The sequence below is a fragment of the Argopecten irradians genome, chromosome 14 (genome assembly GCF_041381155.1).
Source record: "Argopecten irradians isolate NY chromosome 14, Ai_NY, whole genome shotgun sequence".
NCBI lineage: Eukaryota > Metazoa > Mollusca > Bivalvia > Pectinida > Pectinidae > Argopecten > Argopecten irradians.
The window spans coordinates 14923884-14941577 of NC_091147.1; the positions used below are offsets into that span (position 1 = coordinate 14923884).

The window sequence follows — 17694 nt, forward strand, 5'->3', positions numbered from 1 at the left end:
AAACAATGATGAAACTGGTCCAGGTTCTTTTAATTCTATAGACCATCTCCATAAAGAAATTCTCAAGAATTTCTGAAAAAAAATCATGAAAAGGAACAGTACACCTGGTCTGATATTGTATATATATTTTTTCTTCCATGTACAAAGTAAATATAAATATTAACTTTAATTATATTGAAAGGAAATTTTATTCAATATTCATTCTATGAAATTTAATCTGCAGAAACTTGTTTTCAAACAGAAATGATAAATGAAGTAGCGATGAAAGAAAGTTGGTTTACAGATGCTTATCAAAAATTTTAGTGTCAGTTACAACTAACAAAATGATTTGTCCCTTTCAAGCAAGAGGCCTAATTGTCCTGTCTGTGTTGTAGATGTTTCAGGTGGTACAGCCCCAGAGAGCTTTGTACATACAGGCCACAAACTGTGTAGAAGAGAAGGAATGGTAGATGAGCCTTTTTTTATATCCCTTCAATTTTCTATTTAGGACAGCTGATGTACTATACTGTTGTGGATAAGAGAAATGCTAATTATATATTTTGAAATTGTAACCATTGGAATTGTAATCATGTAGCTTGAAAGTGCCAATCAAATTCATGGATTTTAGGATACTGACAATTTATCTTTTATCTTGGCTAATCTCAAAGTAGTATGTACATTTACAAAATATTTATTAAATGATTCATTAAACATTTGTGATCTTTATAAACAGTGATTTCACTGCACATGTGGTTTATGTATTGGGTGCAAAAAAATTATCTGCAAAATGATGGCTTTACCTATATAAGCTTTCAGCGAGTTCACAAAATTTAAATTCATGAAAATTTCATTTTCTCCTTTTGAATAGATCTGAAAATTTTTGACCCTAGTAAGAAAATATACCTGTTGATAAATTTAGTAATTTCAAGTGATGTTTTCATATTTTATTGAATATATGCATTGATCATTGACTTAAAAATCCAAGTATTTAATCATATCCCTATCACGACAACATGTGCAAAATGTTATTGCACACTTTAGCTAGGACCTGAGGGTCGGTGATCATGGCCCAGGACCTGGCTGTGCCTTGTATCTGCATATAGTGCGCACCCCAACTTTTCACTTGATAATTTATGAAAAAAAGTGTGCACTATACGCACAAAAATACGGTATTCAAAAGTAAATACATGTACTTTATCCAAAATTCAATTTTGTATTTAATGATTCTGCAAGTTTAAGTCTGCATCACATCAAATTTTAGTTTTACAGTGAAAGTATATGTAGAGATGATGTATTACAGCCAATGTCTGACGCTGACTACTTGCCTTTCAGGTTGGATATACTGATGAAAGTCTGTCATACAAACAGAAATCGGTTAAAAGTGTTCCACCCCGCCGCCTTTATCAATGCTCATTGGCTCTGGTAAGTTGTACCCACCATTGTATAATATAAACTTTATTTGTTTTACATAGATTGTGAAACAAGGTTTATAACTAATACAAATCACGTTTGATGGCCCAGATGAAAGCACAAGAGGGGTCTTAGTATGGGAGAAAATCAGAGTAAATAAACATATTTCAAAATGCAAATGCTTTAATTAGATGTTTGAGTCAGTGAATATACTAAAGTTATGATCAACCGCTGCTGATGTAAATCGTAACAGCGTCGAATACCTTTGCAGATTCATGCATAAAATAACAAGCCATACTATAACGTTAATCTGTTACCAGGATGATTTCTAGTAAAAGCGAAGTATCTTGAAACATATATCGGCGAATTTCGCTAAAAATATATTGCAACATTGAAAAATATTCGATTTTATTTTTAGAATTTCCCAAATATTTTATTCAAATAACCGGAGGTCATGTAAAAGTCTATGCAAATACACGGAGTTGAAAAACAAAGATAAAGAAGGAAACAATCGGGACCGCAGAATTTTATGCAAATAACCGAAATATTCGAATAACCGTTATTCGATTATGTGGAGTCCTCTGTACTATACATATGATTTACAATATATGTGTGTATGTATAAATCTATGTAATAGATGTATGAATGTATCTATGTACTTTATATGATTGCAGTTAATATACATGTATAGTGTATATGGTATGTCGGAGTGAATGTGTATGATTGTATTATGTTATGTACTATAAAATGCCTTGAAAAAATAAAAAATTATAAAAAAAAAAAAAAAAAAAAAAAAAAAAAACCAGAGTGCCTGGAGAAAACCCACGTGATTGGGCAGGTGACCCCTGTCTTTTTCACATCCCTGCTGGGGATCAAAGCCCGGCTGGCTAGGTAAAAGGTGAATGGCTTAACCACAACAGTACTTGCTCAACTACCATTATGGGGATAGACTACTACAAGGCCTTGAACTTATATTTCTTATATAGACTGTATTGTATTGTATTGGCATGATGTCACATAATAATTGTTCTGTACGTACAGGCTGTTTTGTCCTAGGTAAGATAGAAATACAATGTATATATATATACATATCTTACCCTCACCAGAAGTGTGGATAGATATCTTGGTCCATGTTAAGAGAATAGACAACATCTTCCAAGTGTGCTGCTTTTATTTGTGACTTCTGGATGTTTGTAAATCTGCAGATGTTGGATTGTGTCAATCTGTTGATGTTTTAATATTTGTTGATGTTGATCTGTCGATGTTGATATGTTGACGTTTATTCGTTGATGTTGATATGTTGACGTTTATTCGTTGATGTTTCTATGTTGATGTTTATATGTTGATGAGGTTTATTTACTTGATGTTTATCTGTTGATGTTTACAGTTGTAAAGTAGCTGACCAGAACTCCCCGGGCTGTACCCCTGTCACTGGTGGCCTCTCCGTCACTGACATACAAGTAAACATCGACTCAGACAGAGAGATGGAGAAAATACATTCCTTGTTTTTAAACTACATGGAGAAGCTGGAAGCAATGCAAGGTATTCTAACATTATCAATTTCATACGATGCATTTCGAGACTGTGTATGATGCTTAATCATATGTACTTTTTCATATGCTTGATAACCAATTTATTTTCACAGTAAATTTTCTAGCTGTCTCTAAAGTGTGATAAGTGCATTTGATATGAAAGATTAAATATACAGATGTATTTTGTTTTGAAAGTTGATTAATCAGTTTATTTTGATTAAAATGAATCTGTTTACTTCAATTTAAATTGGGAAAACATCGACAACGTCTTATCATTCTTTTGTTTTCATAAATTATCATATCATAGGTCCAAACTTTAAATATAATTCATTCATTGTTATTTAACAATTATTATTCTTGATGATGATTTTCAAGTTTTTTAATTTTTCATCAATTTTTGGGTTGGAAAAGGACTAAACTTAAAAAAAAAAAAATATTCATAGCGACTCAGTCTTAGAAGAAACTAAATCTATTTCATACAAAATCATTCGTATGGTCAGGATGGAATGAAGAAACTAAATCTATTTCATACAAAATCATTCGTATGGTCAGGATGGAATGAAGAAACTAAATCTATTTCATACAAAATCATTCGTATGGTCAGGATGGAATGAAGAAACTAAATCTATTTCATACAAAATCATTCGTATGGTCAGGATGGAATGAAGAAACTAAATCTATTTCATACAAAATAATTCGTATGGTCAGGATGGAATGAAACTGTTCTGTTTTATTTTTCCCACTACAAGCTTTCACAGGACAGCAGCTAAGTAAATATCATTGGTGTTGTATGGTACTAGTATCTGTATAACAAATTATCATGTTTAGTATTGATATGTAACATTCTTTGATATCATTTCGAACAATGGATACTACAAACTGTAATATTTTTAAATATTAATGAATATTGTAAATTATGTTCCCTTTACACTCTTATGAGATGTATTATTTTGTTTCTTTTCCTGTTGCTGTTGACTTAATTGACAGGGATTCCTATTCCTTGTTGTCGACTATAGTCAACACTCGATACTGATGTTCTTTTTTTACAGTGAATTGTCTATTAGATTCAAATTTTGAAGACTGACATAAAAAAAGTATTCAAGTTAAAACAAACATTCTAAATTCATTCAAATTCCATGCCAGATCTCTGACTCATCAAACTGAGCGAATGAGTAATAGTGATACTCCAAGAAATTTTTTTTACCATTGTTGTTTATTTATTTGAACAATATTTATATGTTTATAGCACAAGAACAAGATAAATCATACTGATATTATTATCATAAACAAAATGGTGGCTTGTATTAATACTGTATACCGCCTGATTTATCAATTGATAATATGAAGTATGATACATTTAGGTTAGTTAAATGGCCTTTATTGATCCCAAAGTCCGAGTCAAAATGTGTCTTTTTCGAATATTCAAAGGCATTAGCTAAGGTGGTCTTACAAGCATCTCACTTTTAATCTGTTAAATGGTCCCAGGAAACATTTTTTGTTCTAAAACAATGTTTTGGTTGTAAACGATTTTGTTCTTGTCACTATCTCTCTAAAAAAAACCTAGAAATGTTTTGGTTGTAAACAATTATGTTCTTGTCACTATATATTTAAAAATACTAGAAATATTTCTTTTCCAAATCTCCAGTTATAAATGAGAATTGCTGTTTTCCTGTCACTAGATGCGTGTGCGTCTCAGGAAGTTTACATGGGAGACGAGCCGGTGCACCAACCTTATATTGAAGACACACAGTCCTGCTTCAAAACTCTGAACCAAGTACTGACCTGTGTGATAAGTCTGGAGCAGGAACACAAGCAGTACTGTAAACTCAAACAACGCAACACCGTCATCGGATCCATGTAAGTTATAGAAATAATACTGTATTTTCCAGATTATAAGCCTCAACTTTTTTCTATGGAAATTTTATACTTGTGCAACACTTATCATCTTATCCATGTAATTTAATCTAGAAATGATTAGTCAATATTGTAACAAGCATTTTCATTGGCTTATCCCATAACATAAAAAAGACACAATTTGTAACATCACCTCTGATTGGTGGATACAATGGTGTAAGGATTTCAAAAGAGTTGATTATAGTCAAACCTGATGTTTGAGAACATTTCTCAGACAACTAGTACTGTAAACTTATTTATTTTGGCGCAACTAATTATTGGTGCAAATGTGATCTTAGCGCAATGATGTGGATTCAAGGAATCGCCGTTTTGGCTTTATAATAAGTATAGTTAGTACAGTCGTATTTTAGCTCTAGGTCTACACGACTGGCGTGAAAATGTTAAAATAAGCTTTAGTAATACCAAATTATATACATTTACAATATTTTCTTTCTTTTTTCAGTGATGCACCTATTGGTGATGAAAGTTATTTTCCTGGAAATACTCGTTTGTGACACTATGTGTATCCTGTGCGACGAATCCTTCCCCCTAAGTGCCTCATCGTTGTGCCACGGTCCATCCCGCCTTAACACTCGTCTCGTCCCATCCCCTGTTGTAACAGGTGCCCTGTCCATATCTAATATGGATTTTATTTATTTCTTATTTCATTATTTTCGCATAAATATCAACCCACCATAAGTTACATTGAGGCAAATGTAAAGTTGTCCAATTATCCAGTTATATGTGGTATACCAAAGTATTTTATATTTGGGCAATATAAAGAATTCTGTCTGTATACTACAGAGTTGCTTCCATCGCAGGTAGGTAGCCATTGTGACATCATTATTTTATGTTAGAAATTTATGTTGTTTTCTCTGAAAACGATAAAGGTGTGATGTTCGCAATCACATGATGTCACAGTCAAGACCTACCCACAAGGACAGATAATTCTGTAATAAGCAAATACAGAATATACAAGTGTCAGAACGATTTACAGGTCTAGGATAACCTTGACGTCTTTTTGAAATGGTTTAACTGAGAAACCATTCATCGTATCTCTTTACTAAAGGATATATCTTCATTTTAAATTTTTCTTGGAAAGAAAAACATTCTTAAGATTCACAGCCATTTTTAGATTTTGATGGCATGTACAGTTCAACAGATACATAAATCATTGATGATATTTTTTATCAAACGTTCATTTCACTTTGTACCTCAAAATGGTTTTTATCAGTTCCAATTACATTTTGCATTGCTATGGAAATCTTAATGTTAAGAATTGTCTTAATGTAGTGGTAAATAGGGCCAGTTTTAAATGTAATTGATTTTACACATTTGCTCCAGGTGAGTCATTCCATTGTGAACTAACTACAAATGTTTTCGGAGAATATTTTATAGTACAACCCAACTTGCTCAAACCAGCTCTCTGTCAATACCTCCTATATGTCAACGTGTTTTGTAATTTATTAGGATCATGTATTTATCATAAAAAGTTATTCAATATTCCTGTTATTTCATATAAATAAATATTGGCTAATCATGGTGGATGATTTTTTAATATAAACATGTTATTCAGTGTCCCAAATGTTTGAATCCCAGGTGGGCCACTTGTTAGTTAATGCATTCAGACTCATTCCAATTTAAGATTGAATATAACTTGAGGGGGTGTAATTATGTTGAACCAATAATATCTAGTATCTGGCTTGTACATTTTATGTATATCAATGTGTCATTTGAATCACAATTATTTTTACAGTTAAAACTGATAAATGTTCAGCATCAAACCTGCAAGGTTGCACAGTACTGTATAGAGGGTAAATTTCACGGACGAAATTCAAAACACCAGGGAAATATTTTTGTTTGACATACTGTTATGCAAAAGTGCTAAAATTGCATTTAGAGGAATTGGTGTACCACATAATTAAAACCCTACGAATATGTTCTGTTGATGAAACCGTGAATTAAGAAGGCTCTGCAGTAATAAGTTCTTCAACTAACATCTGATAGCTCAAATATCCTAATGGACAAAGTCAGTTTGAGTAAGCTGGGTTTTACTTGAACCACATCTTTTTGTTGATATAAAAATTGTTATTTTTTAAGATTTTGTTGTAGCAAAAATATGGCATTATTCTTATATCCTGTTAAATATAGAAACTTTTTAAGTGTGAAGGGTAGTTTTGAGAATATTTGAATTTTATTGATTGTTTTTAAGGTGCTTGTTTTGCTATGTACTTTATTGTCATTCTTTACATAATGTTATTCCTTCATTTTTATTTCTAGTCTTTTTGAGGCACCGGTATCGATGACCGAGTTGTATATTCTTGTTTCCACTTTGTGTCTCCTCCTCTCCTTTCATTCCTTATCTCTGTGACAGAAATCACGATCAATTGGGTAATACTGTATAAAATTTAATTTTCTTGTGTAGAAATTTATCGTTGTTTTCGTGGTTGCTATGAAACCATCAGTATAAAAACAACAAAATATGTTTAATGCATATTCATGTAAGAATAATTTTTCCATTGGTTAAACATAAATATCTCTAACTATGAAATGATTTGAAAGCTACAAATTATAAATGAAACTACCCTGGATATTTCATCTTAGACAGTAAAAGGTGACTTATGTAAAGTAGACCTATAAAGGTTAATTAACAACTTGTCAAAATATTTTTAGGTCAATGTTAGAACCAGGTCAGAGTTCAAAACTCATCTATCACCTACATTTAACTGTAAAGAATGCATCATCATCTGAGTAAACAATCATTACAATAGCATTAAAATATCAATATTTACATTTTCACTTCGCTCCGCCTCAATGAAACTAGTAAACTCCGATCACTTCATTTCCCAATGAAGATGCTTGGTCACGCGCTGACCTCTGACCGGCGTGAGAATACATTTTGACATTGTTTACATTTTAACCTACAGAGCTCTGTAGTTTTACGCCGCTTCAGTTTTGAATGAACTTTCTGGGATGTGGCCTATCGCTGTACATTTAGAAACACAGACAGAAATGTTTGATAAAGTGATATTAGAAATTGTTGGTAATATGATATTACAGATATTTTACACGTATTTTGAAGAAACGATGACTTAGGCTCAAGCCCCGGAAAATGCTGAACATAGGCTACTGAGCGCAGCGATGTTCATCACTCATCGAAGTAGGCATAATCGAACGCAAATAGTTAGGATAATGTGTACAATATATAGATCTATATGCGAAACGGTGACATACATGTAAGCTTAGAAACGATAGATTCCATAAAAATACGCTCAAATACCAAACAGGCTGATTTCAGTGACATAAGCCTAACGAAACGATTCTGCGAGTGTCAAAACCCACGGCATTCGAGGGTCGTTGGAAACCACCAACATTTCAAATCAATGTTTCTCTACTTACTTTATACAGAATTTTAATCCTTAAACTCCAGTTGACAGAGAAGTTATCACATTTCAAGAATAACACACAAGTCTTCCAGTGATCTGCGACTAAATCCCACATTTTAACACGTTTTATTGAGCCCCTGAAGCATGGTTCTTGGACTGCATCGCATACCATAGACACAGGGGTTGGATTTCACAACAGGTTTAGTTAATAAACATCTAACTGCCAGCTACAAACAATTACCAGACGGAAATACAACATTCAGGTACATTCCACAACAATCGCAATTGATTTTTAAAAGATTTGATTATGTTTAGATACCAACTAGGTCCTATTCAGCATTTTCACCACAATCGTCATTTTCTTCAAAACCGGACCCCTGCTAAATCGAGCAACCGGATTACACGTTGACTGCACTGCTAGTACTGCGCAGTATTTTTTTATTTGAAGTTACATGATCATGTTTTTATGATAAAATTTAAGCCATTAATTCTTGTACATAAAAACAATATTTCAAAATCGCTGTTTTTAATTGTAACAACGCGCAAAGAATGAAGTTATTTTCGGAACTACATTTTATGTTGCCTTGGTGACGAAAAGAACTGATTGGCGGCTGTTCCGTAGCTGTACATACATGTACGATAACTGGTACAATGTTGCAAATTGTATAATAATCTTATACCGAATACATATATATATATAATTTGACTTTTTTCAAAAGCTGGATATTTAAATTGGTTAACGTAAATATAAGGATTGATTATCAATTTTGTTGCTTGCATTGACTGATGAAGAAAGTTAATCTCATGCAAATGTTACATGAACTGCTTCGCAGTTCACTTCATTTGCACGAGATTAACTTTCTTCATCAGTCAATGCAAGCAACAAAATTGACAATCAATCCTTAAGTGGAGTAATACAAATGTATAATGAAAATATTGTCAATTTGGTTAAAATACAGACTTATTCTTCCTTCTTTACTTAGAATATCTGACTATCTTTGATATCAGGTTATATTCTGAAGACATTTTAGATTGTTTAGTATAATTCAATTTTTTTTTCAGAATCTTAAAGGTAATTTTAAGTGTACTGAATAATTTGCAGAACTTTTGAGAGTCTTGTGTGAAATCTATTTGTCACAAGTAACAAAAAAAAAAAACATTAAAAAAACAAGTATTTAAAACATGCCTGCTGTGATAAAATCCCTTTGAAAATGTCTTCTACAATAGCTTGATTGAAATATGCTTTAAACGTGAAGACCAGGGAGTATAAAAGGTCACCAGAACTTGACCTCTAAGGATGTTGTCAGATCTTCTATGAAAAGGAGTGCAGAATGAAAATTTGTATTTGCAATCAAGTTAATGATACAGTGCATGTGTGAAAACATTTTCAGAGTGTGAATAAACTGAACATATTGATAGAAAATTTATAAAGATATATATATATAGATGTCACATATTGGAGGTCACATAGAATATAGACGTCACTCAAAGAAGTCAAATAGCATCTATTGTAGGTCATTAGCATAGATTATATAGGTCATCCTGTTTACACTGTATACAAAATATAGAGATCATAGCACTGAAATTTACCAAACTGTCTCTGGTTACGTACTACTTAGCGACAATCACGTATATGTTTTGTATTTTAAAGCATTTCATTGAAGTTAATAATTGTTTTTATTTAAAATGTTTAAAGATGGGTCTCTGTGTATATTTGGATTCCTATTATTTTGGTTTGATGATGGAATGTCATTGCGAAGGTCATTGCCACTTCTTCATCTCTGTTTGCTGAAAATCTAACTCTGCGGTGTGAGAAACTTAGGCCTACATTCGGCAATAAGACCCCTACCTTTAAAATCCCTTCATTTATTCCAAGAATAGAGGGTTTAATGCCAGTAGAATTGATAGCTGTAAATTAAACAGCCTGTATAGGCCTAGTGCATTACTTTGCATTTGTATATTGTATGCTACCATGTTTACTCCGACATTAAATAGGTACACATGCCCGTGCTAGCACAGGGCATGGCTATATTACACCTAGTGAACGGCCAATATAGTACTATTAATTTTTATAAAGTTCGAGACAAAATAAATTAACGATAGCAGTGTTATGTAACAGAACAAAGTGAAGGTAAAAAAATGGAGGGGGGGGGGGATGTAGGGACCAAATATATGTAGGACCCATCTTTATAATTATAAATATGCTGTTGATGTATAAGATAAAAAATATTAGTTGTTTTTAATTCTTGATGCATAATTTTATCAAGGATAGATTTTTGTGCCAATCTTAGTTTCGTGTTATTTTGCTATATTTTATCTATATTAAGTAAATAGTTACTTTTCTGTAAGTAGATGTCTATACTATGTTATGAACAAATGGCTGTAGAGATTTAATGTAGAAATATACTGTTGTTCAACTTTGTTTGGTAGTTTTGAGGGATACATATTATGAATACATTTACAAGCATTTAAATTCATCAGTCTAACTGAATCTGTTCATTCACCCCTGAAATTCCATAATGGACTGGTCCAGTCTTTGATTTAGAAGAGTCTAAATATGTCTTCAGTTGTAAATGAGGGAAAGATATGCAGTCAATGCATTCAGCATAATGATATGTTGATATTGATTTCATATTTGAAGGCTTGCATTGGAAGACAAAGTTTTAAATGAACTGGAAGTCAAAAAAGACAAATTTGATAGTTAGCTTCAACATTCATAGTTATGTTAGCGTGAAAATAAATGTTATAACTACTTGTATAAGTGCATTACTCTAAATTGCTTATACTGAGCTTCTATTATGAATTTAAGTGCTAGGATATAAAATAATTGGTTGTATTGATAAGAATAAGTATAAAGATATTTCATCCCAAGGATATCTTTTAAGAAAACTAATGGGTCATTCATATACGGAATGGGATAGTAGATTTAGGCATAGATGGAATAAACTGGTACACATAACATATCTAGTCAGAATTTAGTATTGATTACATTACAACATCCGATTTTATATACATCTATACATGTGTCCTGAGGTACTAAGGATAGGTTAAAGTGAACAGTCGGGCAAGGATGGCTAAAGTCGGTAAAAATGGTGTGAATGTATCCAGTATAATTTCTTATGAAATAGAAAAATAACATCTCTCGTAAAAGTCGGTCTGCGTACGAAGAAATTAATTTAAAGTATAGGAATCCTAAAACGTCCTCCCGGCTGACTTTGTCCGTGGTTATATTTCCACGCAGCCTCGCTTTCAAGGCCTTCAACTTTTCCTTATTTCAATGGTCAGAACTGGGAAACGTAAGCAGAACTTGACCGTCATTTTAATATGTGAGAACTTTTGGGCCAATGAACGCATTTAGACTGGTGGGCCTGTACTATTTGCCTTCCATGTACACATATATTAACCATTCCTTTTTGTCAAGTTTTGAAATACTACACAGCCTTTTGGCTAGAAAACATGCCATTCCTTATGTTTAGGAGCTTAGAAATATATAACAGATTACCTCCCCTTGCATTTCTCAATTTCTTCAAAAAATGTTTTTGAAGAAGAAGAAAAAAAAAACCCATTAAAAACATTCAGAGGTTAATTTCCTTTAAGATTCATCCATAATAATCTTCTAGGGAGGGTTTTAATTGATCTAGGGAGGGTTTTAATATGTCTAGGGAGGGTTTTAATTGATCTAGGGAGGGTTTTAATATGTCTAGGGAGGGTTTTAATTGATCTAGGGAGGGTTTTAATATGTCTAGGGAGGGTTTTAATTGATCTAGAGAGGGTTTTAATTGAATCAAAAATCGGGTAAGTGCTGGTATGTTTTATTTTGGTCAATATGACTAAAGTTGTCTTCTTTGTAATGCATAAGGCAAGATTGATTTGAAGTTGTTTGCATTTTAGTAGTCTAAGATTAGGAACTTACAGTAAGCTGTACGTTTTTTGCTGAAAATATAATGGCAGTACATGTATGTACTAACAGGCAAAATTTAGCACAATGTTGGTCCAATTCATTTACACATTAAATGAACCAGAAACAATTATCATATCTTCTAATACATGGTTTTCATTACATTTTTAGCCCACCATCATCAGATGGTGGGCTATTCAAATCGCCTTTCGTCCGTGGTCCGTCGTCCGTCCGTCCTTCCGTCCGTCCGTCCGTCCGTCCGTCCGTCCGTCCGTCCGTCCGTCCGTTAACAATTCTTGTTACCGCTATTTCTCAGAAAGTACTAAAGGGATCTTTTTCAAATTTCATATGTAGGTTCCCCTATGGCCCTAGTTGTGCATATTGCATTTTGGGACCGATCGGTCAACAAGATGGCCGACAGGCGGCCATCTTGGATTTTGATAGTTAAAGTTTGTTACCGCTATTTCTCAGAAAGTACTGAAGGGATCTTTCTCAAATTTCATATGTAGGTTCCCCTAGGACCCTAGTTGTGCATATTGCATTTTGGGACCGATCGGCGAACAAGATGGCCGACAGGCGGCCATCTTGGATTTTGATAGTTAAAGTTTGTTACCGCTATTTCTCAGAAAGTACTGAAGGGATCTTTCTCACATTTCATATGTAGGTTCCCCTCGGACCCTAGTTGTGCATATTGCGTTTTGGGACCGATCGGTCAACAAGATGGCCGACAGGCGGCCATCTTGGATTTTGATAGTTAAAGTTTGTTACCGCTATTTCTCAGAAAGTACTAAAGGGATCTTTCTCAAATTTCATATGCAGGTTCCCCTAGGGCCCTAGTTGTGCATATTGCATTTTGGGACCGATCGGTCAACAAGATGGCGGACACGTGGCCATCTTGGATTTTGATAATTAAAGTTTGTTACCGCTATTTCTCAGAAAGTACTGAAGGGATCTTTCTCAAATTTCATATGTAGGTTCCCCTAGGGCCCTAGTTGTGCATATTGCATTTTGGGACTGATCGGTCAACAAGATGGCTGCCAGGCGACCATCTTGGATTTTGATAGTTAAAGTTTGTTACTGCTATTTCTCAGAAAGTACTAAAGGGATCTATCTCAAATGTCATATATAGGTTCCCCTAGGGCCCTAGTTGTGCATATTGCATTTTGGGACCGATCGGTGAACAAGATGGCTGCCAGGCGGCCATCTTGTATTTTGATAGTTAAAGTTTGTTACCGCAATTTCTGAGAAAGTACAAAAGGGATCTTTCTCAAATTTCACATTTAGGTTCCCCTAGGGACCTAGTTGTGCATATTGTGTTTTGATACTGATTTGTCAACAAGACAGACGGCCATCTTGGATTTTGGTAGTGGAAGTTTGTTACCACTATTTCTCAGAAATTATTGAAGAGATCTCAAGCAAATTCCATACATAGGTTCCCCTAGGGCCCTAGTTATGCATATTGCGTTTTGGGACCAATCAGTCAACAAGATGGCCGTCTGGCAGCCATCTTGGATTTTGATAGTTAAAGTTTGTTATTGCTATTTCTAAAAAAGGTACTGAAAGGATGTCTCTCAAATTTTATATGTAGGTTCCCTTAGGGCCTTAGTTGTGCATATTGCATTTTGTTACTGATAGGTCAACAAGATGGCTGCACGGCCGCCATCTTGGATTTCATTGTTGAAGTTTGTTACCACTATTTCTTAGAAAGTACTGCAGCGATCTGTCTCAAATTTTATGTGTAGTCGTGTTTGAAAAAGTTTGAAAAGCAGGGAAAAGATCCCTCTTTCCATTGTCAGACATAGATCATTCTTTGGTGGGCGCCAAGATCCCTCTGGGATCTCTTGTTGTATATGTCATAATTTGGTGCAGAAGAATAACATTCCATTAGTATTTTTGTGTAGGATCACTCACTTTGTTATCTTTGTTAAACCCCAACAATGAAGTTAAGTGGAGGGGGGTGGGGGTATACTGGAATTGGGTTATTTGTCTCTCTGTCAGTCTGTAGACACAACTTTGTCCGCCAAACTCCTCCTAAACTAACTGACAGATTTTGATAAAATTTGTAAAATTTGGTACAAAGAACCCTGACATAAAGGGAAGTTGAGAAAACTATGTAAGGTTCTGCAATGTCCCTTATTAATGGAGTTATTACTAAATTTGTAGTCGTCCACTCTGCTGACAGTTTTAGTTTGATAGGATGTTACATTCTGATATCGAACTTCATACTTCTTAAGTACTGTAGACCACTCTTTTTTGGTGAGATACACATTTTTGTGTTATTTCTCAAGAGAACTAGAACAGGAATTCAATTGTTACTCGAATAATTGTATATGAATGATCAAATTGTCAGTAAGAGACCTTATTTGAAAATGAATGTGCAGTATTTGCAAATATGTTGAAAATGATAATGAAGACACAAAATATTGTTTTCGTTTACAGTGTTATATATTCATACAAATTTTAAGAAAACAAAAACACATGCATTTCATATATATAAATGTGAGGGTTTCCACTCTAGACAATTTATTGCTTTATATTACACACCATAAAACAACAATTTTACAGATATCCACTATTTTATATATAATTACAAAGTTTTTATATTGCACAGACATTTCATTAGTTGCAATGACGTAGCTCTGAATGACGGATGGAAGATTTCCGACAGATGGTCGTCATCATATACATGTACATGCAGTATAACTTTACAGACATTTTATACATCATCACCAACACTTTTTGTATGATATAAGCATTTATATACATGAACATTGTAAATGATCAGTATATATACATTATATTTTATATAACAAACACATATTATAAACATTTATACCATATAAAAACTGATGGAAACATTTTCTTTACTGAACATTTACAATTCTGCAAAACATCCTCAGTATTCTAGAGGTTACTATCACTGTTGATATATCAACTGAAGGCTCTGTGTGCAAAAAAGCTGAGTTGGATAGTTTGGTGCTTTGATGTATATCAAAAGAATTGAATACCACTACACTGTATGGTTTTAAAATTAGGTGTCGCTGTCTGTAATCTTCAAAGGAACTTTCTGTAAGCCTGTTACTGGTCAGTTGTTCTTTCCTGAAATACCTTCAGTTTTGCTGTGACATAGTTCATGGGTGGATATAACAACTGTGATAGTGACCCCAGGAAAATTAAAGATGCATGCAATATAAATAAATCATGTAAAAAATAGATAAAGCTGGTGTTTTGTATATCGATCACCCAACGTTGGCTGTAATTTTGCTTTGGGCATGAACTGATCCCTGCAGCTAAAACTGTTAAAGATCACAAAGATGATTATATTGGCTTACTGATAGATCACTGTATTTATGTATTTACGAATGTTATGTTTTCAGTGTTATATTTTAGTTATTCTCAGGTTCAAATCATGATCAAAATAACTTTTACACTTTACATCATGACCCATTCATTTTTCATCTTTTTTGTCAAAAATCTGTATTTTACTCAAAACTATGACTTATTGAAATAGTTCCTCTTTCCATGTTACTAAAGTTACCTGCTAGAGAGGGGTATATTTTATCTATAGCCACCAGATTTTGTTCAGGCAATGCTGATTTGCAGTGTTTACTGGTCCAGGAGTATTTTTCAGGTTATTACAACTTCAGGAATTCCTGTATTACATCGACATAATTGTACTTCCAATTAAAGGAAGCGTTTTAGTGAAATCAGCTAATCTGCAGGTAATCTCACTCAAAATACATGTATACGACCTGAGGTCAAAGGTCAGGCAATGAAATTTTAACCACATGTTTAATTTAAGATATCACGAAATGAAATTTCTGTATTGTTGCAGATTTGTATTGAAGCAAATAAAAATAAAATTTACTTTTAACTTATTTACCCCTTAAAGGCCCACTACCTCTCCGAAATGGCTTTAAATTTTAAAATGGGAATGTAAAACAAGATCGATAATTTTGTAGAGTCACAAAAATTATTAACTTACCGTTAACGTGCTCATATCATTTATTTCTGAACAATTTTATTAGAATAAATAAAAATGTTAATTTTCATAACGCGGGTCGTCTTATGTTTCCCGCCGTCGTCCTAAATACCGCACGGTAGTTGAGTATCATTGCGTGAGACAGCAAAATAGCGAAATGACTCGCCACCATTATCATGTATTACGCAGGAAATCTTATGCATGTTTGGTGTTATAACCTCATCATAGGCCATCGGTATATATTTTCTGATGTTATTAAGGTTTTTAAGAAACCTTTGTGTTTTGCTCCGGAAATGTAGTGGGCCTTTAAAATTAATAATGGACTGATCTAGTCATTGATTTAGAAGAGTCTAAATGTGTGTTCAGGGCGAATGAGTGAATACATTGTATTTAATTATTGCTTCAGAAAATGAAGTTACACAGATAGCCTAGTACCTTGTAAGATTTATTTATCATTAATTAAAATATATGTATATATTTCAAAAGTTTTGTAAATTTAGAACACCATCTACCTGTATATTATCAGAAACACTATATATATCTACAGGTATATGTTTCTGATATTGTTAGCTAGTCCAGTGACTTGCAGCTATCCCAAAAGGCCCGAGTAATCAACAGCATATTTTATAGTGTTCTCCTATTTTGTTTCCATTTTCATGGTGTACATATTTTTGTATGTTTCTTGTTATGGATCCTTTTTTTTCATTTCTAAGAATCGTTAAGTATTGTTCATTAAAATTGTTGGTAATGATGTTTAGAGATTATTGTCAAGTTAGAGATTATGAATGTCAGTGATTTCTTTTTTGCAGCAATTTGATTTATGTTATACTTGAAGTAAAACATTATCTAATGTTATAAAAATCTGTTGTTTTCATTCTTATTATCATTGCCAATACTCCTGGAGATCTGTTTTGTCAATGGTTTAACTTTTAGCTCATCTTCCCAAAGGTTTTCCTTTAAACAACTTATTACAAACCAATAAGCCCAAAGACATGATGTTGCCCTGTAAATGTTGGGATGAAGGGCTTCAATGCCTGTTCAAATGACTGACCTTGACCTTCATTTAAGGTAACAGAGATCAAATAGACTAAACTCTTTGACTTTTGTTGATATATACATTTAAGAAGCCTAGGGCCTGTAGCATGATGTTATGAAAGACTAGAGATTGAAATCTTTCAATGACTTCTTGTCAATATTTAAAGATTTAGATATCTGACATATTTGGCTTGCTCTGTAAAAGGCTGCCAAGAGTTTTGAATATTTAAACTATTTATTGTCAATAGCTCAAAGGCCTAGATACCTTAATTTGGCCTTGTCGCATGCAGGGTTGAATGCTTTAAAATTTGCTCAAATGAATGACATTTGCCTTCATTCAAGGTCACAGATTGAAAGCATAGATGAAGGTGTACGTAATAAAGGACAAATACAAAAAAAAACTTACTTTGGGATGGGTCAATACAATACTCAAAACGTGTAGGTATTTCCACAGTGAAGGCTTGACTTTAGATCTTAAATTTATAAGTTAACTTCGTGACGGGGAAATCACGAAACAATTATTGATATAAACCATGGATACTAGAGAACGTGCATTCTGACACAAGCGAATGTGATTGA

At 33.3% G+C, this 17694-nt stretch overlaps 1 protein-coding gene across 1 annotated transcript in view; it reads left to right on the plus strand.

The window, feature by feature from the left end:
• Positions 1 to 16941, plus strand: part of LOC138307952 (ras GTPase-activating protein 3-like) — a 31488-nt gene extending 14547 nt beyond the window's left edge. Inside the window, exons 19-23 of the mRNA XM_069248891.1 lie at positions 375 to 445; positions 1312 to 1401; positions 2777 to 2931; positions 4601 to 4778; positions 5278 to 16941. Coding sequence (XP_069104992.1) covers positions 375 to 445; positions 1312 to 1401; positions 2777 to 2931; positions 4601 to 4778; positions 5278 to 5329 — 546 coding nt within the window. The 3' untranslated portion in view covers positions 5330 to 16941. The remainder of the gene's footprint in view (positions 1 to 374; positions 446 to 1311; positions 1402 to 2776; positions 2932 to 4600; positions 4779 to 5277) is intronic.
• The last annotated feature ends 753 nt before the right edge of the window (positions 16942 to 17694 follow it).